The 26,787-nt window shown below is 30.7% G+C and overlaps 4 protein-coding genes across 10 annotated transcripts; 3 read left to right on the top strand and 1 right to left on the bottom strand.

The window, feature by feature from the left end:
- Nucleotides 1-395: 395 nt before the first annotated feature.
- On the bottom strand, nucleotides 396-1,580 carry LOC108479011 (probable WRKY transcription factor 53; the record flags this gene model as incomplete). Its single annotated transcript, XM_017781448.2, has 3 exons — nucleotides 396-951; nucleotides 1,070-1,198; nucleotides 1,276-1,580. Coding segments are annotated over 3 exons (894 nt in total), but the record flags the coding sequence as incomplete, so codon positions are not given.
- A 5,828-nt stretch (nucleotides 1,581-7,408) lies between these two features.
- On the top strand, nucleotides 7,409-10,749 carry LOC108478186 (RNA polymerase sigma factor sigE, chloroplastic/mitochondrial). The gene is made up of 6 exons (XM_017780612.2): nucleotides 7,409-7,547; nucleotides 7,889-8,628; nucleotides 8,743-8,889; nucleotides 9,391-9,627; nucleotides 9,947-10,210; nucleotides 10,318-10,749. Exons 2-6 carry the CDS (start codon nucleotides 7,924-7,926, stop codon nucleotides 10,513-10,515), a joined length of 1,551 nt encoding a protein of 516 aa, XP_017636101.1. The 5' UTR covers nucleotides 7,409-7,547; nucleotides 7,889-7,923; the 3' UTR covers nucleotides 10,516-10,749.
- A 6,938-nt stretch (nucleotides 10,750-17,687) lies between these two features.
- On the top strand, nucleotides 17,688-19,727 carry LOC108477584 (bidirectional sugar transporter SWEET3). The gene is made up of 6 exons (XM_053023431.1): nucleotides 17,688-17,853; nucleotides 17,948-17,984; nucleotides 18,076-18,298; nucleotides 18,389-18,550; nucleotides 18,652-18,771; nucleotides 19,129-19,727. The coding sequence occupies exons 1-6, from the start codon at nucleotides 17,817-17,819 to the stop codon at nucleotides 19,306-19,308; spliced, it is 759 nt and encodes a 252-aa protein (XP_052879391.1). The 5' UTR covers nucleotides 17,688-17,816; the 3' UTR covers nucleotides 19,309-19,727.
- Nucleotides 19,728-20,766: 1,039 nt separating this feature from the next.
- LOC108476515 (polypyrimidine tract-binding protein homolog 2) lies at nucleotides 20,767-25,992 on the top strand. 7 transcript variants are annotated; one of them, XM_053022576.1, is made up of 11 exons: nucleotides 20,767-20,896; nucleotides 21,193-21,395; nucleotides 21,488-21,697; nucleotides 23,191-23,253; nucleotides 23,342-23,415; nucleotides 23,744-23,839; nucleotides 24,162-24,219; nucleotides 24,520-24,624; nucleotides 24,725-24,806; nucleotides 25,084-25,196; nucleotides 25,350-25,992. In XM_053022576.1, the coding sequence occupies exons 2-11, from the start codon at nucleotides 21,210-21,212 to the stop codon at nucleotides 25,677-25,679; spliced, it is 1,317 nt and encodes a 438-aa protein (XP_052878536.1). In that variant the 5' UTR covers nucleotides 20,767-20,896; nucleotides 21,193-21,209; the 3' UTR covers nucleotides 25,680-25,992. The 7 variants fall into 7 exon arrangements, with proteins under 7 accessions (XP_052878536.1, XP_052878535.1, XP_017634226.1 ...); XM_053022575.1 differs by having other exon boundaries at nucleotides 21,182-21,395; XM_017778737.2 differs by having other exon boundaries at nucleotides 20,781-21,020; nucleotides 21,155-21,395.
- Nucleotides 25,993-26,787: the final 795 nt, after the last annotated feature.

The following is a 26,787-nucleotide window of genomic DNA, read 5'->3' as shown; positions in this document are numbered from 1 at the left end:
GTATTCTAAATTTATAATTTTTACACGCATATACATGTAATATAATTTCTGATTTAATTAATTTCATTATATTCTTATGAAAAATATATTATGCGTTTAACTCCATTTATAACTTTCTTAAATATGTGCCTAGTATATAATGAAACTCTTTGTAAAACATGTTTTTGGGAAATTTAAAATTTTTTTGTTGATAGAATTAAATTGGATTAGTGGGTTGAATCGAAAATTAGTGATTCAATCTTATTCTAAAATAAGAGGAAGAGTGAATTTATGTAAATTTGATTAAATAAAATTTCAGTTAATTTAAATATTTAATTTAATGTTAATGTTATTTGTAGAGATGATTATACATACACACATTTATATTTACTTGTTTTGATAAGTAAATTATTCACTTACATATCACCACCAAAGTATTTTTCGATAATTTTAAATCAGAGATAACTATAACATGAAATTAGAGACATTAGATAAGCAGCAGAGATTTAGAATTAGGAAAAGAAACCATTGTCATCAAATGTGAAATTCGGATCCAATCCAGCATTACCGAACGGGAATTCCAACCCGACAGTAGGAGCAGCTTGAATAATCTCAGTAAACTCAGACTCAATGGCAACACTAGTACTACCATTGTTCATCACCCCCGTCGGATTCGGACACGTTGACGTAGGCGAAAGATTTCCCGTCTCATAATTACCGTCGCCGACATCGTTTTCGACCTTTATGTTCAACGAAAGGTAATTAGGGAACAAAGGGCATGTTTGGTTACCAATATGCTGTTGCTGTTGGTATGGCTCTATGGTACTGGTTCCTTGTTCTTGATTGTTGTTGCTACAAGTGTGCCTTCCACGGTAAGAAACGTCGAAGATCGTCGGGTCGCCATCTGATCTTTGAACTTGCTTGGTCGCCAAGCAACCTTGAACATTCCGATGGGTACACCTGTAATATCCTCTGCAAGTAACCCATTTGAACCCATAGCTTAAATTCAATTACACATATACACACACACACACACACACCAAACATTAACATGTTGACAACCTAGGACTGTGTCAAAAAAAAAAAAAACCTCGGATATTTTGCTCCCAAAATGTCTTTTTGTCCATATTTCCTCCAACTAAAGCCATCATCAAGGTTTCCTTCCATTGCAGTACCAGGCCCTACTCGGACTTGATGCGTCCATCTCGGCAGACTTTTTCTACACGCATACGAATACACATAATTAACGTATATGCGTGAAATAATAAGTACGTATGTGTTTTTTTTACGCTATACCTTTGCACGGTGGCAGCGTCACGAACGGGGAGACTTTGCGGCGGCGGATCGATCGTGTCCGACGTACCGGTTGCTTTGTAGTGGAGCAATGAAAGTGCCTTGTCATAAGAAGCTTGGATCTGTTGTAATAACAATTCACGAGTTTCATTACAAGAAGGAAGGTTTAAATGGGCTTGGAGTTGCATAGCTAGCTCTCTTCCTTGTAATAGTTCATTTATCAGACATTTTTGTTCCCATTCTTCCATGTCCTCCTTTAAAGAAAAACTTAAACCATGAAGAAGGGAGACAATGGGGGTTAGTGTTTTAAATTAAAAATTATTACATTACATGCATTATATGAATGCGAGAAAGATGGTGAAAAAGGGAGAATTTTTCTTCTTTTCTTTATTGAGGGACGGTCTTTGGTCGTATAAAATGTGGAAGGAAAGCGAAAGTCAACGGTTGACTGTTTCTATCATTTTTGAACACTCAAAAAAGACCGATCAGTGACACGTTGCTCTCCTTTTTACACTTCTTTGACTCATTGCGTTTGCATTTGGTAGGTTAAAATATACTATAGGTCCTTGTACTCTTCAAAATGTTGGAATTTAGTCCCTGTATTTTTATTTTTAGGAATTTAGTCTCTCTACTATTCGGATTTCAAAATTCAGGTCCAATTGTTAATATTATTATTATTATTTGTTAAATTTATTAGTGTGACACTTTGAAATAAAAAAGTTACTCACTTAATAGCAATTTAACTAAAAATGACGTTGTAATGAACCCGAATTTAACAAAATAATTATAACAAGGTTAATAGTTGAACTTGAATTTTAAAATTAAAAATTATAGAGACTAAATTCTTATAAATAAAAGTATAAAGACTAAATTATAATTTTATTAAGAGTATAGAGACTTATAGCATGTTTTAACCCAATTTTTTATGCACAAAATCATAAGCTTCTTGGCAATGTACTAATAATACTTTGGTAAAAAAACCTGTCCAGTACTTTTCAATTTTTATTTTGATATTGAGTGAATTAGTTTGTCTAATAAAAATTGAAGCAATTTAATCTATTTCAATTTTGAATAGTAGGTAACTAAGGACAATTAATGTTTTTCGGCAATTGCATATAATTTTAATTGATATAATAATAAATTAAGCTCTCAATGTTTGCGTGTTTTGTTAATTTGGTCCTACTTTCAAAAGAATGAAAAGAAAATATATAGAATTTTTTTTAAATCTGAAAGATTCAAAAAATAATATATAAAAAATTTAGCTTCAATATATAAACAAACATAATGTGTAAATTATGAGGGTAAATTTATTATTATACCAATCAAATTATATGAAGTTAATGAAAAATTAATACTATGATTTATTGTCTTTAGATGCTTTTTTTCAAAATTGACAAAGATTACATTACTTTGTTTTTTTAGAGGAATCATTTTGCTCAATATTGAAATTGAGAAGGATGGGAAAGATTTATTTTCCATAGTTAATATGGTCTAATTGTGTCCCAAGTACTTGTACTTTTTATTTTTTTTAAAAATTAGTCCCTTTATTTTAATTCTAAACAAACTGTTTGTTTTAAAAATTTAAGTTTAATCGATAACGTTGTTAATTGACTTGAATTGAATTTGAATATGCGTTATCAATTGAGTTATAATTTTAAATCAAACTAATAAAAGCATTTGATTTCTAGAATTTCAAAAGTTCATAGAATATAAATACTAGAACATAATTAAACCTATATGTACTTTTAAATTTTATTAATAAAGAAACTTTTAAAATATATATATTTTTGATAAATTACAAAAACATGGTAAAGCCCAAACAACAATCACAACTAGCATAACTCAATTATAGGCTATAATTGGGACCATGAACATTTTGACTATCAAACATTTACATGAGATTGTAAAGTATATATTATCAATATATAAAATTGTACTTAATATTGAACCGACTCTTACTAATAGCTTAAACCAAAAGGAAGCTGGAGAAGAAGATGACCAAACAAGAATTTTTAAACTTTGCAGCCACTTCCGCATTGTTTCCTTTTCTTTTCTTTTTTTCCCGAAGAAAATTAACCATTATAATTTGTAATTAGATTAAAATATAACATAGGTCCTTATACTTTATATAAATTTTGAATTTAATTTTTATATTTTTATTTTAGAAATTTAGTTTCTCTTTGGTTTTAGATTTCTAAATATAATTTTAATTGTTAACACTGTTAATTTTTTTTATGTTAAATTGGTTAATGTGACATTTTGAAATAAAAAAATCTATAACAATATAACTGAAACTAATATTGTAATAAATCTGAATTGAACAAAATAATTTTATCAACGTTAATAATTGACTTGAATTTTAAAATTTAAAAATAAAAATATAGAGACTAAATTTTAAATTTGTAAGTGAGAGTAATTTTTTTTCAAATGATTATAATTTATAATAATGACTTGTTAATAATTAAAAGACGACAGTGATTTTTCAACCTGTTGCTTACGTCATTACAAGGGTTAAACTTAAACCAAGGTACATCTCAACGTGGAAAATGAGATATTGAGATTCTTTTATATGATCAACGCTTTATTCTTAAATTAGTCCCTAAGCTATATCCCAACTTTTAGATTAGTACTTAAAATTTATTATTAATAGTCTTAAATTATTAATTTTGTAACACTTTACTAAAAATCAATGTATCAATGAATAAGAATATGACATGTGGCACATTCTTATTATGTCCTAATTTTTTTATAAAATAAGACAAAAATTAAAATTTAAAAATCATATCTAACTAAAAAATGCTTTCAATTTTCAAGGGTCAAACTTATATTTTTTTCTGGAAGCAAGACCCTTGCCTGACCTTAGCGTCACCCTTGCTAATTGTTCCCATGGCCGCTTAAACTCATTAGGCATCACCTAATGGCAACAAGGATGATGATAATTCGAGACTTGGCTTTTTGTGTATCACTGATATGGTGAGAGTCTTTTGGTGGTTTTTGACAATGATTAATTGGTTAATCAAAGTTTATCTTTAGAGTGGTACGATGATGAGTTAGGATGTAGTTGTTAGTAATTGATCAAGGTGATGCATACATAGTTAGTTTCTGAATCTTCCAGTGTTAGAGTTAGCGACAGTTTGTCTTTCTACTCAATTAGCCTCTTTTGTGGATAGTGATATTTGTGCAACAATTTGTCGTATTTTATTTGTCCTTCCTAGTATATGTTATATCCATGTATCGATGTTGTATATGTTTCTTATTAATGAAAATATTTTAAAATGTTAGAATGTGCTTAAAATTTTATACTCTTTGTACATTTAGATTTTAGTCTCTCTATTTTTGTATTTAAAATGTAAATTAAATTATTAACAACGTTAATAATCTCTTGCTAAATCTGGGTTCATTATAATATTATTTTATTATTACATAATTATCAATTGAGTAATTTTTTTTATTTCAAAATATCATACCAATAATCTAATATAAAAATCATAGCAATGCTGACAATGAGTACTGGATTTTGAAATATAAATTTTAAAATGAAAAAAATTAAATGAAAAAAATCAAATGATATAAGGAACAATGCCTGAATCGAAGCGGCGCCGTTGGGTTATCATCAGAAGAACGGACAGAGCTAATTATTTTGAAGAATTCGTCAGCTGCAATTTGAGTCATTTGAGTACCGTAGCCCTTGTGGCTTTGGACTAACGACTCCTGGTCTTAGATGTTGGGTCCACTGACCTTAATTTGCTGACTATTCTTTCTTTTTCTTGTTCCTTTCTTATTTAGCAAAATCGTATTTAATTTGCTACTCGGACCAGTCCAGTTACAGATTTAAAGAAAGAATTGATACAAATCACTTAAATTTAACAAATTAAACTTTTTTAATATTTTATTTGTAAATTTGTAAATTTTATTTAATTAAAGCGGACGAATTAATCGAACTGACCAAATCAATAAACTAATAGCTTGATTAATTTAATTTAATTCACAAATTAATTCATAAATCGATGAATTTCGATATAATTGATTTAATTAAGTGGACCATAATTATTAAAGTAAGTATTGATTATTAAATTTCATGATTTAACTCCTACTATGATTATGCTCTCTTTTTCTCAATAGCATGCATATATATATATATATACATATTAATTTTTAAATATGTAATAAATATATAATTTTAATCAAAACTTTAAACTCAATTGATTTAATTTGTAAATCTTATAATTTTAAATTAGTATAATTAAATGGATTAAGATCTAAATTATTAAAACATAAAATTAATTGATTAAATCTATTTTAAATTTTAATCGAATCAATTAAATCTGAAAGGCTATGGATCCAAAATTCATTAACACTGATGCACAAGGAAAAAGAAAGAAAAATCTATCTATCTATCTATATATATAAGTATATAATAACAATAAAAATATTTGATACATCCCTCTATTATAAAGATAAAATTAAATTAATATTTTTATCATTAAATGGATCACTTTAATTTCTTTATTATTAAAAAATTAAATAAAATAAATTTCGACAGAATTAAGATTTACAATTTAAAAAATTGACATTTACTTCTTAGTAGAGTTCATATTTTGAAAGTTTTATGGTATTGTAAATCTAAAAATAATATTTTTCATGTCATTTTTAAGCAATAAATTTAACTCTATTACAATGTGATATTATTTAATTATTTTTAATAAAATAGATTAAATTGGTCTATTTTATTATAGAAAGATTAAATTAATCCAAACCTTACAATAAAAAGACTTAATATACAAATTAAATATTAGAGAGGACATAACAATTACACTATTTGAATACTGACATTTGAGATGTCAATACATAACTTAATCACAACTCTTTTTAAGTGGTGTTTGATTAATTCAGAGTTAAGTATTAGATTTAAGCTATAAATTTATTTGATATATTACTTAAAATTAAGTATAGAATACAATTAGATTGTATAATAAATGAAAATTAAAATTAAAATTATGGTTATTTTATAAATTTTATTTTACATTATTTTAAACAAAATTAAAATTTTTGAACATAATAACAAACTCAAAATTTAAACATAAAGTTTTTAAAATTAATATATTGCTAAAATAAAATATAAATATTTAAAAGATAATATAATATTAAAATAAATTAGAAAAAAGTCAACATTAGTTGAAAAATAGCTCATTATATACTTATCATTTTCATGTTTTTTATAAAAAATATTATCATTTATTTTTATTATGGATTATTGAATAAATTTAAAAAATTAAATAAATTTTCAATTAATTTAATTTTAATGTGTTATCAAACAATGCTTTTCATCTTTATTCACAACTTATAATTATTTTAATTAGTAAAAGTACACGAGGATTTTACACAAGGAGTTTGATTATATTTTATTTCATTTATTTAAAAATAGGTAAATTAATCTCATGTTATACCAAAAAGTAAACTAATCCATTTCTCAAAAGAAAAAAAGATAAATTAAATTTTCTACATTAGATAAAAAACCAAACTAACATTTTTAAACTTAGAAATAGATAGAATTTTTACAATGCCTAAAATTACTCATAATCTATTTCTAACTCTTAAATAATAGGATAATTACACTTTAATATATTTAAACTCACATCCTTGTCTTAATAATAATACTAATACCAAATAAACTAAGAGTTGCTCTGTGAATATTTTTTCCTTAAATATTACTATATTTAATACGTGATGAATATTGAAATTACTTATTTAATATTTAAAAATGAGGGCTTTTTTGCTTAAAAAAAAAGTTATGGCTACGGGTCATGCAACGTAAGAATACGCCCCCAGAGTCCCAGGCCACCACACGTATTGGGTCCCGCAGACTGAAAACGAAACTCTTTTCCAATAAAATCAAACAACGTGTATAAAGGTCATCCGTTAAATCCCCTAAAATATCTACTCTTCCACTCTTTTTTCGCCACGCCTTTTGTCCAGTTTTCTGCTTTCCCCAGTAGCCACGTCATCACACCCTTCTTATTCCTTTCTCTTTGAATCTCACTTGTCAGTCCCTCCACCGTTGGATTTGGAAACTGCCTCCATTCGGCCGTTGATTTCCCCATTGATATAATTTGTGGACACCATAATTTACGTCTTTAAATTTAAATGATTCTTTTATATTTCGAAAAATCTTTCATCATTTTAGGATTCGTTGTAGCCAGGAAAAAAAAGCGCGAGTTCCTCAAATTCCGCGATCCGAGTCGACTCAGCAACTCGCTTTTGCTTTGTTCAACCAGGTATGTTTTCTCTTTGCATGGAACTGGTTAACGTTTCTGAATTGATTATGGATGAATGTAACAGAGACAAGACATGCCTTTGTTACGATATGTAATTTTGATCTGCTCATGATTTTGTTTAATGTTGATTTGAAGTAGGTTGTAGAAAATTTTGATGATTAATTTATATAAACGCACAAAGCTTGGTGTTTGAAATTTTGTTTGATCAACTCTAGATATAGATGCAGAGCATAAATATTAGTGTTTTTGTGTTAAAAGAACTAGTTTTAATTATGTAATATTGATGAATCTGTTGCATGTTTCTTGTACTGTTGCTGATGCACATGTTTGTTTGGTTGCAGTTTTTTGCTTAAATTTTGCAAAAAGACAATTTGAGATGGGAGTTGTCAGTGTTTCTAGTTCAGCTGCCCGAACTCCAGTAGGATTAGGCACAAAGTTTTCTACTCAAAGATGTACATTTAGAAGACCTTGTATTATGGCATTTAAAGCAGACAAATCTAATAATACGGCTCTAGTTACGCTTCGAGACCATAATCTTTTGCCGGTGGAAACGGCTAAGGAGCACCCGAAGAGACGCGGGAAAGCGAAAAAGGCTTCCAAGACTGTAAACCGTGACTTTACTGATGAAGGTTCTCCGTACACCGTGGACGTAGATTACAACGAAGCCGCTGCCAAACTCGAAAACATTTATAAGCTTAGCCCTTCGACTCAAACATTTGATGAAAAAGGGAGTGAAGGTGAGACAAAAGGACGCCATCTGAGGAGGAAGAGATCTACAGAAAGTGATGGGAAAGCGGATAACGGTGATGATAAGATCGTGGTTCGGAGCCAGACTAAGAAGAATAGAAGATTGGGCCTTGATAAAAGGATTGAACTGAAAAAGAATAGAGAAGAAAAGTCAGTTGTTTCTGGCCAGAGTAAAAAGGGTATCTCGAATGAAAGTGAGAAGATCGATAGGCTTGTCCGGGACTATTCGGCTTCAACCGATTTGGTCAGCCTGGACTGGAAGAAAATGAAGATACCTCCGGTTCTGCCGTCCACCGAACATACTTGGTTGTTTAAGCTAATGCAGCCAATGAAGGTTTGCACCTTTTCAATAAAAGGAGACTGCTGCTAGCCTTCAGTTTTCCATGTTTCTTAGTTTTTTTGAAGCATTGGTAGTGCTTGCCTCTAACATATTTTGCTGAAACTGCAGGCACTGCTTGAGGCAAAAGAGAACTTGCAAAAGGATCTGGGTAGAGATCCTACTGAAGATGAATTAGCTGAGGCAACAAATTCGAGTGCAGCTCAAGTGAGAAGACAGTTAGAGGTTGGTCGAGCTGCTAGAAATAAGCTCATTAAGGTAATTCCTCTTCAACCACCAGTATTGCTTAGAGATGCTTCGAATTAAAAGAAAAGGAACCGTGATAGTACGTACGGTTTAAACTTTCAAGGTGGTTTAGTAGAGCATATGCTAGCCTTTCATATATGCTATTGGTGTTGATGTACCACTAGAATACCATTCCTCGTACCATTCCTCGGCCAAATTTTCCGTGATCCAATATTACATGTGGGAAAGTAATTTGACCAAGTTTTGATAAATTTGCAGCAGTCATTGAGGTTCCCTTTTAAATATCTTGACATAAGCACTTATGAGGGTTTCTTTCTTGTTGTTCTAACATCAAACCTCACCCATCACCCACACTGCACAGGCAAATAGAACTTTTCTAAAGAAGAGCCATGTTTTGATATCATATATCCATTTTAGCAGTGTTTGCCTAGTTTGTGGCTAAAGCTTATTGTGAGCATTTTGGCATTGGCTTTCAATGATAACTACTGAGAGGTATTGCTTTATTTCACGCAGCACAACCTCCGGCTCGTTTTGTTTGTGATAAACAAATATTTTCAAGATTTTGCAAATGGTCCAAGATTTCAAGACCTTTGTCAGGCTGGAGTTAAAGGACTTATCACAGCCATCGACCGCTTTGAACCAAGAAGGAGATTCCGTCTTTCTACGTACGGCCTTTTTTGGATTAGGCATGCAATTATACGTTCCATGACCCTATCAAGCTTCACGCGTGTCTCATTTGGACTTGAATCAGTAAGCTCTCTTCTCACTTAAGCGTATGCTATATATGATTTGCTTGAAACAACGAGCAATATTGGAATCTAACTGCAAGCAGATGATATGATCATGCTCGAAATGCCCGAGGCCGAAATAAAATCATACATTGAAATAGTGTTGGGTAGACCAATGTGCATATTCTGTTTGTTCATTTATTTTAGTGACATTTCGACCGCTGCCTTATGCTGCTAATTGTTGGCTCGAGATTTTGGACCGATAAGCTGAGCAGTAGAAGCCCTGGCTGCTTCTTTTAGTAGAAATATGAATTATTTTTGAACTGTTTATTGTGATGCAGGTTAGAGTAGAAATCCAAAGAGCCAAACTGGAATTATTGTTTGAACTTCATAGAGAACCGACAGACGATGAAGTAATCAAAAGAGTTGGGATTTCCCCCGAGAGGTACCAAGAAGTAATGAGGGCCTCGAAACCCGTTGCATCTCTTCATTTGAGGCATTCCGTCACACAAGAAGAGTTCATTAGTGGAATCACCGATGTCGATGGTGTTGGAGGCGATCACCGAAGGCAACCTGCTCTTCTCAGGCTTGCACTTGATGATGTGGTAAGCCTCCATTCCCTTTTGATCTACACTCACCGATAATTGTTATCGGAAAAACCCCATATGCTTACTTGGACCATGTTTTGTTCATTTTTGCTGTATTTTTTCAGCTCGATTCTCTGAAGCCAAAAGAGAGCCTGGTAATCAGGCAGAGATACGGACTCGACGGTAAAGGTGATAGAACATTAGGAGAAATTTCTGGGAACTTAAACATTTCGAGAGAAATGGTCCGAAAGCACGAAGTAAAGGCACTTATGAAGCTCAAGCATCCAGCCCGAGTTGATTATCTCCGCCGATACGTCGTCTGAATCGTATCAACATCCACGGCATCATCTTATATCGGCTCGCGACAGTCGTTTCCGTATACTAATAGTCATTTTAACTACAAGAACATAAAATTCCCATACCTGTAATATAAGTTTCAAATACTCAAAAAGATTGTAAATCATCAATTATACATCACATTGTAATATTTATTTTTTCACCCTCATGATATATGTATATATATATATAATATAATAAAGTAGTTTGTATTCACGAAACCATATAGTCCAAACTCCAAAAGTATGGTGCCCAATATAATCAAGCTTAAATAATTATATAGTAAAAGTATGGTGACTAGTTCATCACTTTCACCAAAGATAATGCTAATATGTCATTAGTCAAAATTAGTATATAATTAACACCAAGGTTAGAATATATATTCTTCCTAAAACTCAACTAATACGATGCAAAGCATCATTTGCACCATCAACGTGTTGTTTTAAAAAGAGAGTAAGGATTAATATTTTTTTTGTAAACAATTAAATATTGGTAAAATGATACACAATATTATTAAATTATTAGTAAGTTCATCTCTGCTATATGACCTTCTTTAGTCACACCACCTGCACACTAATTGAAAACTCTCTTTTCATCCTCTTTTAGAGGTTTTTTTATTTTTATGAAACAGCTTTAAACGTTAAGGATCTACGAATCAAAATTTAGAAAATTTTCTTTTTTGATCTCCGTCACTAACTGTTAAGTATATTTTTTACTTGTTGATGGGCATTGACTCACTGTATTGATCGTTGAATCATCACTTAAAATTTACTAACCGAACTTTAAAAAAGAAAAAAACTTAACAATCAAATGACTTAAATAAAAGCATTCGAATAGTTCAATGACTATTTTGTAACTTTTTAAAATCATATAATTAAAATGTAAATTTATTAATAGTCTAATGACTTTTGATATAACTTACCCTTAAATATTTTTTTTATTACAATTATTTTCGTGGTTGGACCTAAAATTATGATATTTATAGTTTTTTAAGAGGTTGTTTGGTTGAAAATTGAAATGAGGTTGATAATTTGATATAAATATTTACACTTTCCTAGCCAGAGACAAAGCGGCAACAAAGAGCACTTGATTAATTTGTCGTTAGTTTAATGCCTTAGCAACAACACTTGCCTACCCTAATATAGTATTGCTATTTTTAGCAAAAATATAATTAAATATAAGAAAAGAGAACCAATTATAATTATTAAATTATAAATTTGCATTATTAACGAAACCACAAGAGTATCTAAAAATCCTACTAAATGGATGGCACCGTCAAGAGATGTGATTAAGTTCTTTTTGAAGTTGAAATGTAATCAGCCGATACTTATTTGGAGAAAGGTTTTAAATTAATTTAATTCTGAATTGGAATAATACTAATTAAATTAGGATAAAAATTAGTTTTTAAATAACTTTTTTTTATAAGTTCTTTAAATTTATTTAATCGAATTATTCACATCAATGAAATTTACGAATAGAAAATTTGATTGATTTTATCATTAGTCCGATTTAGAAAATTTTAATTCTCGTCTTTTCATCATCGTATAAAAATAGAATTTTGGCACAAACTTGTAGCCAAAACCACTAAACTTATGGTTTGCCAAGATGATTAGATGTTCTATACTCCCTCGAGGCTTGTGGTTGGCTAGCTAGCCAAAACAAATCATAAGACGTCACATGTTCTTGCTAAAAAAAAATACTAACGTTAAAAGTTATAGTTGATATGAGTTATCAATAGAGAGGAGAAGATGGTGAAGGAGAGTGTCGATTCGCATATGATAAGCAAAGAGCTGGTGTAAGGAGAATAGAGGAGGAGGAGGATGCTCTAGGGTTGTTGTGTAAGGCTGCTAGGGAGAAAACCCATCCTTAGTCTTATAGGGGGCCACCCATTGTCCTATAGTGTTGCATAGTTGACAGTATAGTATTCTACGTGGTCTTGTGGGTTGGCTTGGTGACAATGTCATTGTAAGTTAGTTGTTGCCATCAAGCATACTATGTGGTCTTATTCTAATATTCTCATTCTTAGGGTCATATGGGATGGTTATGCTTTGGTGGTCCCAACAAATGGTGTGGAGTGAATTGCCTCAAAGCCGACTCAAACAAGGTCTGTGGAGAGTTGTCTGCGGATTGTCTCGTATAAAGGCTTGCTCGTGAATTATTCCTCATGAAGGGTAGATCTGTTCATTGGTTGGGCCACTCGGCCCAGCCCAAAGGCCCGAAGTAAATGTAAGAGGGTTTGGGCAAAAATATAGGCTTGAAAAATGAGCTTGGACAAAAAAAGGTTCGTTTAAAAAATGGGCCGGACCTAGGTTAAGGCGTTTTTGGCCCAGCCTGGCCGGAATTCACTAAAGGACAAAAAAATCTACTTTTTTATTTTTTAATATAATTTTCTTGTTGTTTTCTCCTTATTTTGCTACCATTTTACTATTATATTGTTACTATTCTGTTGTTATTGTTTAGATATTGTATAAAACCTATTTTATTGTTAATTTTATTATTATTTTGAAGACATTTGTTAATTTTGTTATTATTTTAGAGGCATTTACTTGTTAAGTTGTATCTATCTTAGTGTTATTTAAGTATACATATTTTTTAAAATTTATTTCCAATTTGTTGGGAAAAATTATTTTGATATTTTAGTGCTTTTAATGTGTTATATATATTTTAAAATTATATAAAAATAATATAAAATTAATATGAGCGGGTGAGTGAAGCTTGGATAAAATTTTAGATCTATTTTTGGGTCAAACCAGGACTAGTAAACATGCCTGACTTTTTAGTTGACCTCAGCCCGACCCGACCCGACCCATGCACACCTCTAATAGAGGGTCATCTACATATCAACAATTTATTAGGTGTCAACATCAATGATAGACAGTCAGCTTGGCCTCCTTTATTTGGTAATATTACGCCTTCAAAATTGTAATGATCCAATTAACAAATTGGTAAAATCTCTGTTTCACCACTTTAACAATTTTACAATTCAATTTGAGTCCACTATAAAATTTCTACTTTCACCCCATATCTTAATATAAATTGTTGATGTTACATAAATTTATACACAACCAATATATCAAATAGAAATGTTATTGAATGATAATAAAATATTATTATTTACTAAAATTAAAATAAAAAATGATTTTATTTGCCTCGCTGGAAAAGCATTAAAATCTCATTTGGATACACTCAACAATCTTTGGATCAGCAATAATTCAGTTTTTATTTATTTCATTCTTTTGACAACATATCATATCTTATCTTAATTTCTACACCTAACCCCAATAACATTGTTACATGTTGCTAAATTTAAGAACTTAAAAGTAGAAGCTGATTCAGCTTTGACTCATTTATATTATTATTATTATTATAATTAAAATGATGTAAATTTGCGAACGTTTAAGCGCATATTATCTTTTAAGATTTAATGTGAATAATAAAAATAATTAAATAAAAATTATATACATACAATAAATTTAAAATAAATTTATATCCTTGATTTAAATGTCACATGATGTTATACGATATTATTCACTTTTAATTATTAGAAAATACTTGAAAATAACATTTAATATATTTTGTTGTTTAAATTTGAGTTGAGTTGGTATTGTTGTTATTGCAGTCATGAGGAGAACACGTTAAAGTGTTTTTTCTTTCGATTTAAGGGTTGGAAAAGAGTTACGAGTAAATGTAAGCTTTGTATAAAAAATAAATGTTTGTTATTGAACCTTAATAAGTATATAAAAGACGTACTTGGACCAAGTTAGAATGTTAGAGTTATTGTTTCATCATATAAGATTTTGAAAACTATAAAATTTAATGAATTTAAAAGCTATTGTTTGGTTGTAAATTTTATTTCAAAACTTAAAATGAAAAGGAATTCAAAATTTTCAAATTAAAAATAAAAGATTAAATTCACAACAACACAATATAAGGATTAATACCATAATTTAACCAATTAATATTCTTAAATAATTATATACAAATAAACAAATATCTTCAATTGATTCAATAGTATCAAATCAAACCTGGTTCTGATTGTAAGAACTTTCAAGCACCAGAACAATGTACAGCACAACAGAGCATCAGAAACCCCATATAAGGTATATATATAGAATTTTTATTTGATAAATTCGTCGCAGAATTTTTTTCATTTATAAAAATATATATTTAAATATCAATTAAAGACATTTTTCAGTCTCTTAATTCCGTTTATATATATTATATTTTTCAATGACAAATACGAGAAGCAACCAAGAATCGAAAATGGAAAACAACCCATCAAGAGGAAGAAGATGATATCACCATGAAGGGCATAAAAACCTCCATTAAATATATGCCTTTTTTACTCTTGTCATCTCTCATGGATTTCTTTTCAATTTCACCATACAAGAAGATGATGAAAGATGCTTCCCTGCATATATTAAATCAATGTGGGATACAAATATATTTATATTTATTTTTAAAATTACATTATATATTCACGTCATGAAAATTAAAATCCTACATATTTGGCATCATTCGAAACAACAACTATGATTCATGTTATATGATTCTGATTATAATGATATTGAATGAGAATAATGTTTAACTTTTTTTTTTATATATATTTTTCATAAATGTTGATTATTAATTTAGGGTCAATATTAAATGTTCTAATAGGATTGGTTTTTATTGGTAGCCATTGAACATCAATCCACATTCATCACTTGGGTCTTTCTGACATGTTATTTCACTTCAAGAATAAAAGAAAAAAAAATTGGATTCTTTGGTTTACATTAATGAGGCTAAATTGTAACATAGAACTAACTTGGGGGAGTTATGATTTTTTATGCATAAATGGAAAGATGGCCATAATTGGGATATTAGATTTATGTATGTCATTAACATATGTTGTGATTTAGGATTTTTTATTTATTTAAGGATGGAATTATCTGTTTAGATCTGAGTTTAGATAATAGAAATTTGAGTTGAAAATAATATTTTGAGTTTTTATGTTGAACTAAAAACAAGTTTGAAAAAGATATAAAAAAAAATCAACCAGACTCAGCTTAATCCAAGTATATGTCTAATGAGATTTTGAGTCAGTCTTTGCCCCTAACTAAGTGGTATAATAACCATTTTAGTCCCTTCTATTTATAAAAAATTAATTTAATTTTATTTTAAATATATATATTTTTTCTTTTTATCTCTTAAAATTCTAAAATTTAAATTTACCCCAAATTGAATTCAGGGCTTCACCTATATTGCTACCTGGTCCCTTTGTTAAGAACTTGATTGAAAGATTTTAAAGTTTTTTACTTGTATATAGCCTCATTTTCAAGAGAATACTTTGACTTGGATTAGAATTTTGTGGTTATAGACTACAATTACTAGTTATAAAGAAAACTGATCTTGATGTTTGCAATCACACGATGATTGATTGAGTTGATAAGAATTGAATAATTTATTTGTGATTCTTGATATCAACGATCTTTCTTGATCGGACGGTTAATAGAATCCAACGTAAAATCCTTCCCCAAACATATATAATAACTTTGATTAACCTTGAAATAAGATGGTCTCCTCCCTAGTCGAGGAGCCATATAGAAACAGCTTTAGACCATAATATGTTTTTCTTAGTTCTTATTTTTTATCGATTGTGTTTTGTTGAGTAAAGGTAAATTTTTTTAAAGAGAATTCTCTTGACGCACTTCTCAACAGAGCAATATTATTTTAGTCAGAGTTTTATCTTTTGATTGCAGTGAGCTCAAGAGTTTAAGATTATCTGAAGAGACGATGGGTTCATAGAACAAGAACAGAGCTTATCTAATCAAATCATGCATAGCACACAACCATCTACCAAAGAGACAGCATTCATATTTGGTAGAGTTTAAACCTATGCCCTTATATGATATTTATTACTTGAAATTTAATAAATGTCACCTTTTCAAAAAGTGACCGATAAATGAATTAATTGAACTAATGATAAATTCTAATAATTGATGTATTGTTTTCTTTATTACCATGGAATTGCACATTGATTTTAATTGACTTAGATTTGTTTTTTCTTTTTAGAATTGTTTCCTAGCTTAGTTATCAAATGGTGGCAAAACCTCTTATTTCATTAATTGATTTAAAATTTTCTTCATTCTGTAGAGAAATTAAACAAAATTCTACATGCATTTCCATTTTTAGTGTCAAACCAATTATTTTCTCTTTATCGTTGTCAGCTAACTTGCTTCTTCGTGCATTTTACATGCATGATTATATTTTAAATTTTAACTTATTAAAATATTATTTATATATAAAATTATAAAAAATTGATTAATTTTAAATGAGTATAAGTTGATATATTTTATATATAGGATTTCGTATATTTATCAAGTTCAGTATTGTCTTTTACTAGGTTTTATTTATTCTTTTATTCTATCGAGAGCTCGAGTAGCATGGCGTACTCAAAAGGGAAGGCAAGCACGAGCCTTATCCCCTTGCTAAATGGGTATTACTTTTAGCCCTCCCAAAATTAAAATATTCAATTTTAGTTTTTTGAAAAATAAAAATTTAATTTAAGCATTTTTAATACAATATTTTTAATTTTGCCTCTCCCAAATTCTATAATTTTATATGGACTTCCTTTAAATAAAATTTTTAATTTTACTCTTGTCGAGTAGATTCATAAAATGATTTTATTAAAAGCACGAAACAGTGATGAATTCATAGAATTATAGTGGCTTAATAATTGCACATGATTAAACTCGAACTCATACTCTATTAATTGTAAGAAATTTATGAGTGAAAATATTACCCCTTGAATGAAAGTTGGGGGTAAACAACTAAATACTAAGAAATTAGTGTTCCGAGTGGGGGTAATGGGAGTGCTAGCTAGAGATATATTCCACTAACCATAAACAGCAGATATATACTTCATTTTCCATTTTCCATTTGACCTTATTATGAAACCTAACAGAACAATTAGAGAAAAAAAAATATTTATTTTATTTTTCATTCTTATTGAAATCAAGCTATTGGCATCCACAAGTCCCTATAAGACGTAGACAGAACTTCCTATTCTTAAATTCTCTCAATTTTAAAAAAATAAAATTTATTATTCCTATTCTTCTTCCCCCACTTTTTTTGATGAATAAAATCCAATATCTCACTGGTATTTATATCCCTTCAAGCTCATTAAAACAATCCATAAGACATAACTAAATTATGTAGTTTTTTTTATGAAGTTTTTCTCACCTTTTGGACCATTTTATTTCTCCATCTTAGGGACCATTTTTTGTTTCTTTTTAGGTACAAAATCATGGGTGATAGGCTACGCCTAGCAGTTGGTATCATGGGTATTTAATTCTCTCATCTCCTCTATACCTTTTTTTTTTTTTTTTTTTTTGCTGATACAAAAAGCATAATACCTACACGATCTTTCTCTTGCAGGCAATGCTTCTTCTTTGTTGCTTTATGCTGCACCAATGTAATGTCAATATATCCCTACACATACATACATGCATACATATATATACACATACATACATACGTGATAAACAAATATATGTGTTGTACAGCTTGACTTTTACAAGGGTAATAAGGAAAAGAAGCACTGAAGAATTCTCATGCATCCCATACATCGTTGCACTATCGAATTGTCTCCTTTACACATGGTATGGATTGCCTGTTGTGAGCTACAAGTGGGAAAATTTCCCTGTCATCACCATTAATGGTTTAGGGATCATCTTAGAGTTATCTTTCATCTTCATCTATCTTTGGTTTGCTCCAACAAGAGGAAAGGCGAGTTTCTTAATAAAACCCTGTTTTTCTTTTTCTTCTTTCATTATCGTGTGATCACCATTGATGGTAGCTTGGTGAAAAAATTTGCAGATTAAAGCTGGTACCATAACGACGATGGTTATGGTAATATTTACCGTAACTGCAATTATATCGGCTTTTGTATTTCATGATCATCATCATCGGAAAGTTTTTGTTGGGACTATTGGGCTGGTGGCTTCAGTGGCAATGTATGCTGCTCCACTTGTCGTCGTGGTAAGCCCTTTAAAAAAGAAAAGAAAATTCTATTTTTTTCAGCTTGATTCGTGTCATCTTCGTGTGGGAATTGATTATTTTTCTTTATTTTAAATTTGCAGAAACAAGTGATAATGACAAAGAGTGTGGAATTTATGCCGTTTTATTTATCTTTTTTCTCGTTCTTGGCTAGTGTTCTTTGGTTGGCTTATGGACTACTGAGTCACGATCTCCTTCTAGCGGTTCGTATTATATTTATTACATTATGGCGCATCGAGATTGATAAAAAAAAAATAGTTGAATGTTCAAAGTTTTAAATTTAAATCTCATAAATTTTTTTATTAACATATTTTAAAAAAATAAATTACACTTATAAAAATATAAAAATAAAATATATATTATTATAAAGATATTTTTAACTGTTTATATTTTATATAAAAAAAAACTGATGCATAACAACATTTGAACTAACATCATTGTAGTTAAACCTTGGATTTTATCATTTCAAAAGAAAGCTTCATTTGATTTTTATAAAATTTTTATAAAAATCAATAAATGTTTTTTTTCTGACATAGTTTATATGTTATTATATATGGCAGTCACCAAATCTGGTTGGCCTCCCTTTGGGCATATTGCAACTTGGACTTTACTGCAAATATAGGAAAAGAGGAATTATAGAAGAAGAACCAAGCAAATGGGATTTAGAGCATAATAATATCCAGGGGAAACCCAAACATATGCAGCTCTCAATGAACGAAGATGTCAATGGAAAGATCTGAAAAGCATATCAAACCTTAGGGTATGGACTTGTAATAATTATTATTCTTAAAAGCTAAAGGTGAAAGTTATTACAACATCAATTTCTTGTTTTTTCTTTTAAAAATTTGAGAGCGCAAAGAATGTAAGAGTTTGATGCTTTACCAACGGGGAACAAAAGTTAACAGTGTTATGCGTTGTTGTAAACTAAAACCAAAATGCTCCTAAAAATATTAGCAAGTTATGATTCTGTCATTTGTGTTGATGGATTGGTAGTAGAGATGATTGGTTCACTTTATTTAAGATAGGATTTATCGATCAATGGAAAGAGTGGCAAGAGTTGTATGGGAAGGGAATGATGGTTTTGGCGAGAAGGAAGGAGGATAATGCCCTCACTTCTGACTCTTAATCTTTTATACATTGATTGTCTCGTATTTTAAGATATTATGTCCTGAGTTGATATTGGTGAGTAAAAACAAATGGCCTAATATTATAAGTTTCGTAAAATGGCATTTTGATGTGTCTCGTGTCACTTTGGATTGGATGTGATAGTTGGAACTTAATATGATGACTGTTGATAAGTAAATCCACCTATCATGTAAATTGTTAATTGGGCAAGTTTTCACGAGAAATCTCAAGTGAGAGCTGTACATGATTGTTGGAAGGCATAATCTTTTTAGGATATTAGTAAGTTGTAATAAAATCTTTATTTAAAGTTTAAATATTAAAAACGATATTATTAAGAGAAATGATACTCATCTAAATATCAAACAGAAAAGAATATATATTTATATATATTTGGTATGGGAAATGGAAGGACCACCCCGAAGAAAACCTTAAAATAAGACTATGAAGTTGCCTTAGAGACAACAATCAACAGTGCTACAATTTGGGTAATGATTTACAACCACAATTTTTATTATGTTAATCATTGTCATAAGAAAATTGAAAGTTTTTATATGTATAAAGTGTTTAGTGACAAAGAATGTGCCTTTTAGAACTCATTCTACATTGACAATTACAAGACAAATGTCAGTGATACAATATGGCTAATCACAGCCACAAAGCATTAAAGAGAACACTTAAAACTAAATTATAATATAAACTTTGATCGTAATAAAAAAATCAAGATTAAAACTATGAAATAGGCAAAACAAAAATAATTATAATAAGATTTTAAATTAAATTATAAAAATATAAAAATTAAAGGGTTATAAAAATTTTGTCAAAATAAACAACACTGATTATAAAATACCAGAAATAATATTACATAATTTAAATTTTCTAATCTATGTTCAGAATTTAAATATAAATCAATAAGTTGTATAAATATTTAACGAAAAAATTAATACAATAAAAGATTAGAATAATATATAATAAATATAAAATTAATATTAAAAATTAATCCATTCAAAATAAAACAAAAAATTATAATTTTGTAAAATTAAATTGATACCCAAATTAACTTAGGATTTAACTCAAACAGAAATATTTTAAGAAGGAATAGGTATAGATATTTCCCTGCTAAAGTGCGCCCGTTCCGTCAAATTAACTTTTCCCTTGTTTGCTAACGTCACCGGGGGGTGCACAATACACTTATCCGGCGCCAGAGTAAGTCCCAAACGTTAACCGCGCGATTAAAAAAAAAAACAACAGTAATTCATTTTTCTCTGCGAAACCCTAATATAATAATTATTAAGAAATTCTGACGGGTTATCTCTTCAAAAATTTTCAGGTTAATTTATGTTCTTTTAATTACCCCGTACATTGGCTGATTTTCAGCTATTTATAAAGATATATGTTTCGATCTGATATGAGAACTTTAACGTTTTGTATTTCTTTTTTTTTTTTTGGATTTTGAGCATTTAGGGTTTTGATTGTCTTTTTTCGGCGAAGATTTTTCATAGGGGTTGTGCTGAACGGAATGGCATCGGTATCAAGTCAGCCGCAGTTCCGCTACACTCAACCACCGTCGAAGGTGCTGCATTTAAGAAACTTGCCATGGGAGTGTACGGAGGAAGAGCTGATTGAGCTGGGGAAGCCATTTGGTAAGGTCGTTAATACCAAATGCAATGTTGGCGCCAATCGAAATCAAGCTTTCATAGAATTTGTGAGTTTAATCTGTTTTCTTCTCTTCAAATTTCATCCTATTTTGTCAAGAATGTTAGTAATTGCTCTCTTTTTTTGTTTATCGTTTTTTAGGCTGATTTGAATCAGGCTATTGCTATGATATCATATTATGCTTCATCTTCGGAGCCTGCTCAAGTTAGGGGCAAAACGGTCTACCTACAATATTCTAACAGGCAAGAGATTGTAAACAACAAAACCACGGCGGATATCGCCGGAAATGTTCTTTTGGTAACAATCGAAGGTCAAGATGCGCGGCTTGTTTCCATTGATGTTTTGCATCTGGTAAGGAAGATCTTTGGTCTTTCTTGCTTTCCTTTTTGGGTTAAGAATTTCTAGGTTTGATCTGAGTTTATGTAATTACTAGGATTTGTGTGGCTTTTGTCATGCTCTATAGAAAGAAAAAGCTTTCTGTTGTTTTGACATGAATATGAATGAATTAGCAGGATCATGTCAAGGGAATTATCTCCAATGGCAGCTTAGTGCATCCGGAGAAAGAGCACATGTGTGTTTGTCTCCTTTCTCCTTTCCTTAACACTACCTCTCTTCCCTACTCTTCCTTACTTACCTCCAATTCCTACCTTTTAGGGTGTTTTTCTTTTTCATTTCTTCTTTCATGTGCATCAAGCTCCCTCGGACTTTTTTGATGCTTTATATGATCTGTATTATATATTTGTGCCATAAAATAGATGCTAGCTTTCTTGAGTGCCAAAATTTTCGCTAGTGCGTGTGAGCAGGGTAGTCTAATTGAATGCCTTAGTTCGTCTTTGCACTCAGCTGAAGCCATGGTACCAAACAAGCTCTGATTCCATGGCAACTTTAAGTGAGGTGCTAGTGTTGGGCATGGGTACTTCTGATTCCTGATTTAGTAGCCATTCATTAATGTTATAAGCATTATTTTTTGTTTGCTGATGCCTGTTGTTTAAGATTGAATGAGTGGCTAATCAATAATAGCCTTGTGAAGATGAAAAACCCCTCTGTTCCTTCTGTGCTCATGCAATTGTACTTATCTCTTTCTATTTTGGAATTAAACACTATTTGTAGTTGTTAATGTAGTTGTGAAATCACATAGCAATGGTTTAAGGGACTAATTGTTACAATCTAAATGTTTTTCTCTAAGATCTAGACAACTATATCTGCTTTTGGGAAGTAAGCTAGTAATTTTCATTGATACTATTCTACTAGAGAACAGTAGTTATTTTTCTTAGGGAACAATGTAATCTACAAAGTATAATCTTCATAGTTCCTGCATTTGTAGTTTACTTCGCTTCAATTTACTTGTAGCAACTAAAGCTTTATGTTTTACCCTTAAAAGAATAGTGATTGTATCTGATTTTTACTCAGAAGATGGCACAGTTATTTATCTCATAATACTTGATAAAATTGAAATTTGAGCAGCCTGAAGTGTAGCTTTCGTTTGTTTTTTTTTTTGAAGATTTGAGGATTCTTAGCACATATAGGTCAATTTTTTCATCCTTTTTCTTTTTATGCGTTACTTCATTCTAGTACTTCGGCAAAATCATAGATTTTACATGTTCTCTAATTTTTGTTAACATCATTAGAAAATCTGAAATGCATCACTGCAATTGTTAAGTTGTATTCTGTTAATATGTTCTATTATTTCTGTCTCGATGCTTAAGACCTGGTATGTTGAAGTTATCTCCATTCCTTATTTTCTGGCAGATTTGTTAGTGGAAATTCTAGGTTGTAATGACTTTTTGGAGTCCTTTTACTTGATTTATTTTCCATTCATCTTTCTAAAGGAGTTAATAATGCAGGTATTTTCAGCTTTTGGATTTGTGCATAAGATTACTACCTTTGAGAAGACAGCTGGATTTCAGGTCAATGAATTAAATCTCCTTCTTCCTAGATTGATTTGTTTGCTTGAGCCTTTGAAAATAAGCTTGTTCTATGTTTTCTTTTGTACAGGCATTGGTGCAGTTTTCAGATGCAGAAACAGCCACATCTGCAAAAAATGCCTTGGATGGACGAATCATCCCTAGGTGACTGTTGCATTAATTGTTAGACATAAGTCTATTGAACACATATTTCAACATATAGCTTTATTGTGGTGCAATTGAACACATAAGTATATCACGCCCAAAATCTTTTGACGACAGTGTCTGACAAATATTGCAACATTTCCTGTTGTTTGCCATCTTTAAGTCCTTGAGATAGTGTATAGAAAATTCACCATGTAGAAATAAAGTATAGTTCTTATAGTAACAGTCTTAACTCCACAAGCAAAGCTTTTAATATTGCAGCTTATGTTGTTCTTATGTGACTTTATTTTCTTTTATGATGATCTACTGACCTTTTCCTGGGTTCCAGGTATCTGCTTTCTGAAAACATATCTCCTTGTACGCTTAGGATCACATATTCTGCTCATACAGATTTGAGTGTGAAATTTCAGAGCCACAGGAGCAGGTATTCCTGATGTCTACTCTTCTCATCCGATCATGATCATATGTATCATATTCAATTACTAATTGTTACTTATTTTGCTTATGCATCAGTGATTTCTTCACAGTTAGTTTTTTTTTATTTAAATAATCTAAACTTCTGGACATCCCTTTTGTTGCAATGCCATTTACTGGCTGCTGCCCATCTCTTCGCTGTTGTATAGTTTTTTTTTTTTTTTTTAATAATCTAAACTTCTGACATCCCTTTTGTTGTAATGCCATTTACTGGCTGCTGCACATCTCTTTGCTGTTGTATAGAAATTAAACAAATTGGTTTTTATTTTCAGGGACTATACCAATCCCTATCTTCCTGTTGCTCCTTCTGCTATAGATGGAAGTAACCAGGTAAAGAACATGCTATTTGCAATTGAATTTCTTAACTGCTGAAAGAATTGTAATATTGCTATTTACTAGGTGCTGTTTCTTAGGGCACAGTGCATTAGTTTTAGCACAACCAACTTGACAAATTTCATAAAATGTTTAATTTTTTCTCATGCATGGTGTCACATTCATTGAGATTCAACTCTCGTTAACTTGTATATCTACCGTGAAATAAATAATTTTTCTGTATTAATATGCGGGCTCTATACCGTTTGTTTACTAATTTGGTTCTTAATGAGATTCGTTTGTTTGTCACCATTGCAGTTCAATTTGGGTGTTGATGGGAAAAAGCTAGAACCTGAAAGTAATGTTTTACTTGCATCTATTGAGAACATGCAATATGCTGTTACCTTGGATGTGCTGCACATGGTATTTACAATTTACTGAAAGTGGCTTTTGTTGGACTGTTTAGTACCTGAATTCATACCGATTATCTATTGATTTCTCTCTGTCTTGTTATAATGTTCAGGTCTTCTCTGCTTTTGGCCCTGTTCAAAAGATTGCCATGTTTGATAAGAATGGTGCCCTGCAGGCTCTAATTCAGTACCCTGGTAATGTTCGAACATGTTTATTTCTAGTCTTAAATTAGGCCTCAGAATTTGGTTACTTTTCCATCAAGATGGCCCATTATCGAGAATCTCTCACTAGTGCTGAAAGGTTACTTTTAGACTAAGCCTTCTTATTCTAACAAATCCATAATAGCCAGTTATGGCCTAATACATTATTGATTATTATTTTTATATTAAAGCCAAGAACATATGGAAGAGATTGGACACTTTATATTCGCTGTCCCTTGAATTCAAGTATTAACGGTTCCATGCTTTGCAGATGTTCAGACAGCTATTGTTGCCAAGGAGGCATTAGAAGGGCACTGCATATACGATGGAGGGTTTTGTAAACTTCATCTCTCGTATTCACGTCACACCGATCTTAGTATAAAGGTAATTGGACAATACAGTTTACGAGTTGTTATCTAAATCGTTTGCTTTAATGCAATACTTTAGCTGGGAGGCAGAATCCAACTATGGTTGCATTATACTGTCGGTTTTGTTTGGTCCCAAAGTTGCATTATGCGGTTGGTCTATTCTTTACAGGTCAATAACGATAGGAGCAGGGATTATACAATCCCTAATCCTGCTATGGTGAACCCACAGCCTTCAGTTCTGGGGCAACAACCAGTTCAAACAATGGGTCATCAATACAATGGGACACAATACGCTCCGGGTAGACAACAACAACAACCTACAATGCCTCCACAACCTTCAGCTGGATGGGGGTCATCGGCTGTTCCACCGATGCCCCAACATATGATGAATAATCATAATCCTTACATACCACCAGCCTCAATGCCGCAAATGACTCAGGGAATGATGCAAATGCCAGGCCAGGGTGGCATACCTCCTTTCAGACCCACTCATATGTAATAGCATCTATCTATCTATCTATCTATCTATCTATCAAGTATGAAAAACCATATAAAAAAATTGGGGGTGGCCTCAGTTGCTACATGAGTGGTTGCTTCTCGAGTTTTATATAGATATTGAATGGGGGGCATGGTAATCACTCATTTTAGACGACATTTTTAGCTTCTTAAGTTTTGGAATATCGAGGAGTGAGTGAGAGAGAGTGAACCGGTTTTTATTTTTATTTATTAGGCTTTTAAATCACGGTTGAAACAAGCGGACTGATTGAACCGGTGTTTAGTTCAATTTCAATCATATTTCGGTTTTTTAAAAACTAATTTTGATCATTATTTCTTTATTATCTAAGTTTTTATTGTGCATGGCCGAGATGGAACGATTTTCGCCAATGGGAAATGAAACAAAAATTGAGATATTATTAAAGGTTTATCTTTTTGGTCATTAATATTTAATAAAAGGGTTCTGAATGAAATGTTTTCGGTGTCGGTCATGATTTAAATTAAATGAATTATTAAATTTTGATTTAAGTGGTTTAATCACCAGAAGTTCAACTGATTCGTTTTAATTTGTGAGCTAATTTGTTTTTATGATAGATTTTCAGTTCAACCAATAATATTGTAGCAAAATGAAAAAAGATCATTTATGGTGGTAGGTAGTGTTATTTATTGCACAAGTAATTGTTGGATGCAGCGACCTTTAGTTTTTGTTTTGTTTTATTTTATGATGCAACTAGCTTTAGTTTATTGTTATTGTTTTTGATAAATAGGTTGCTTATCTATAGTGATAGAGTTAGTATGACGAATGTATAAATTATTTGGTATTTTTAACATGTTTCAAAAAATTAGTTCATCAAACTAAAACAAAACCTAATCAATGTGGTTTTGGTTCAGTCTTTTTATAACATTGGCTTGCTACCAAACACAGAAACCGTCTACACATATTTTTCGGAGTAACTGTGAAACCATGTATTATTTTAACCTTTTTATCTAATTCCGGAGTGACAATTATGAAATCTTTCCCAATGCAATTTTAATCCCAAAAATAAGTAACAACGCTCTTATTGCATGTAGTCATTGATGCTTGGATTACATATGGAAAGCCACTTATAGGA

The sequence above is a fragment of the Gossypium arboreum genome, chromosome 12 (assembly GCF_025698485.1).
Source record: "Gossypium arboreum isolate Shixiya-1 chromosome 12, ASM2569848v2, whole genome shotgun sequence".
In the NCBI taxonomy this organism is placed as follows: domain Eukaryota; kingdom Viridiplantae; phylum Streptophyta; class Magnoliopsida; order Malvales; family Malvaceae; genus Gossypium; species Gossypium arboreum.
The sequence above is the reverse complement of the archived record's forward strand: the minus strand, read 5'-3'. Positions and strand labels throughout refer to the sequence as shown.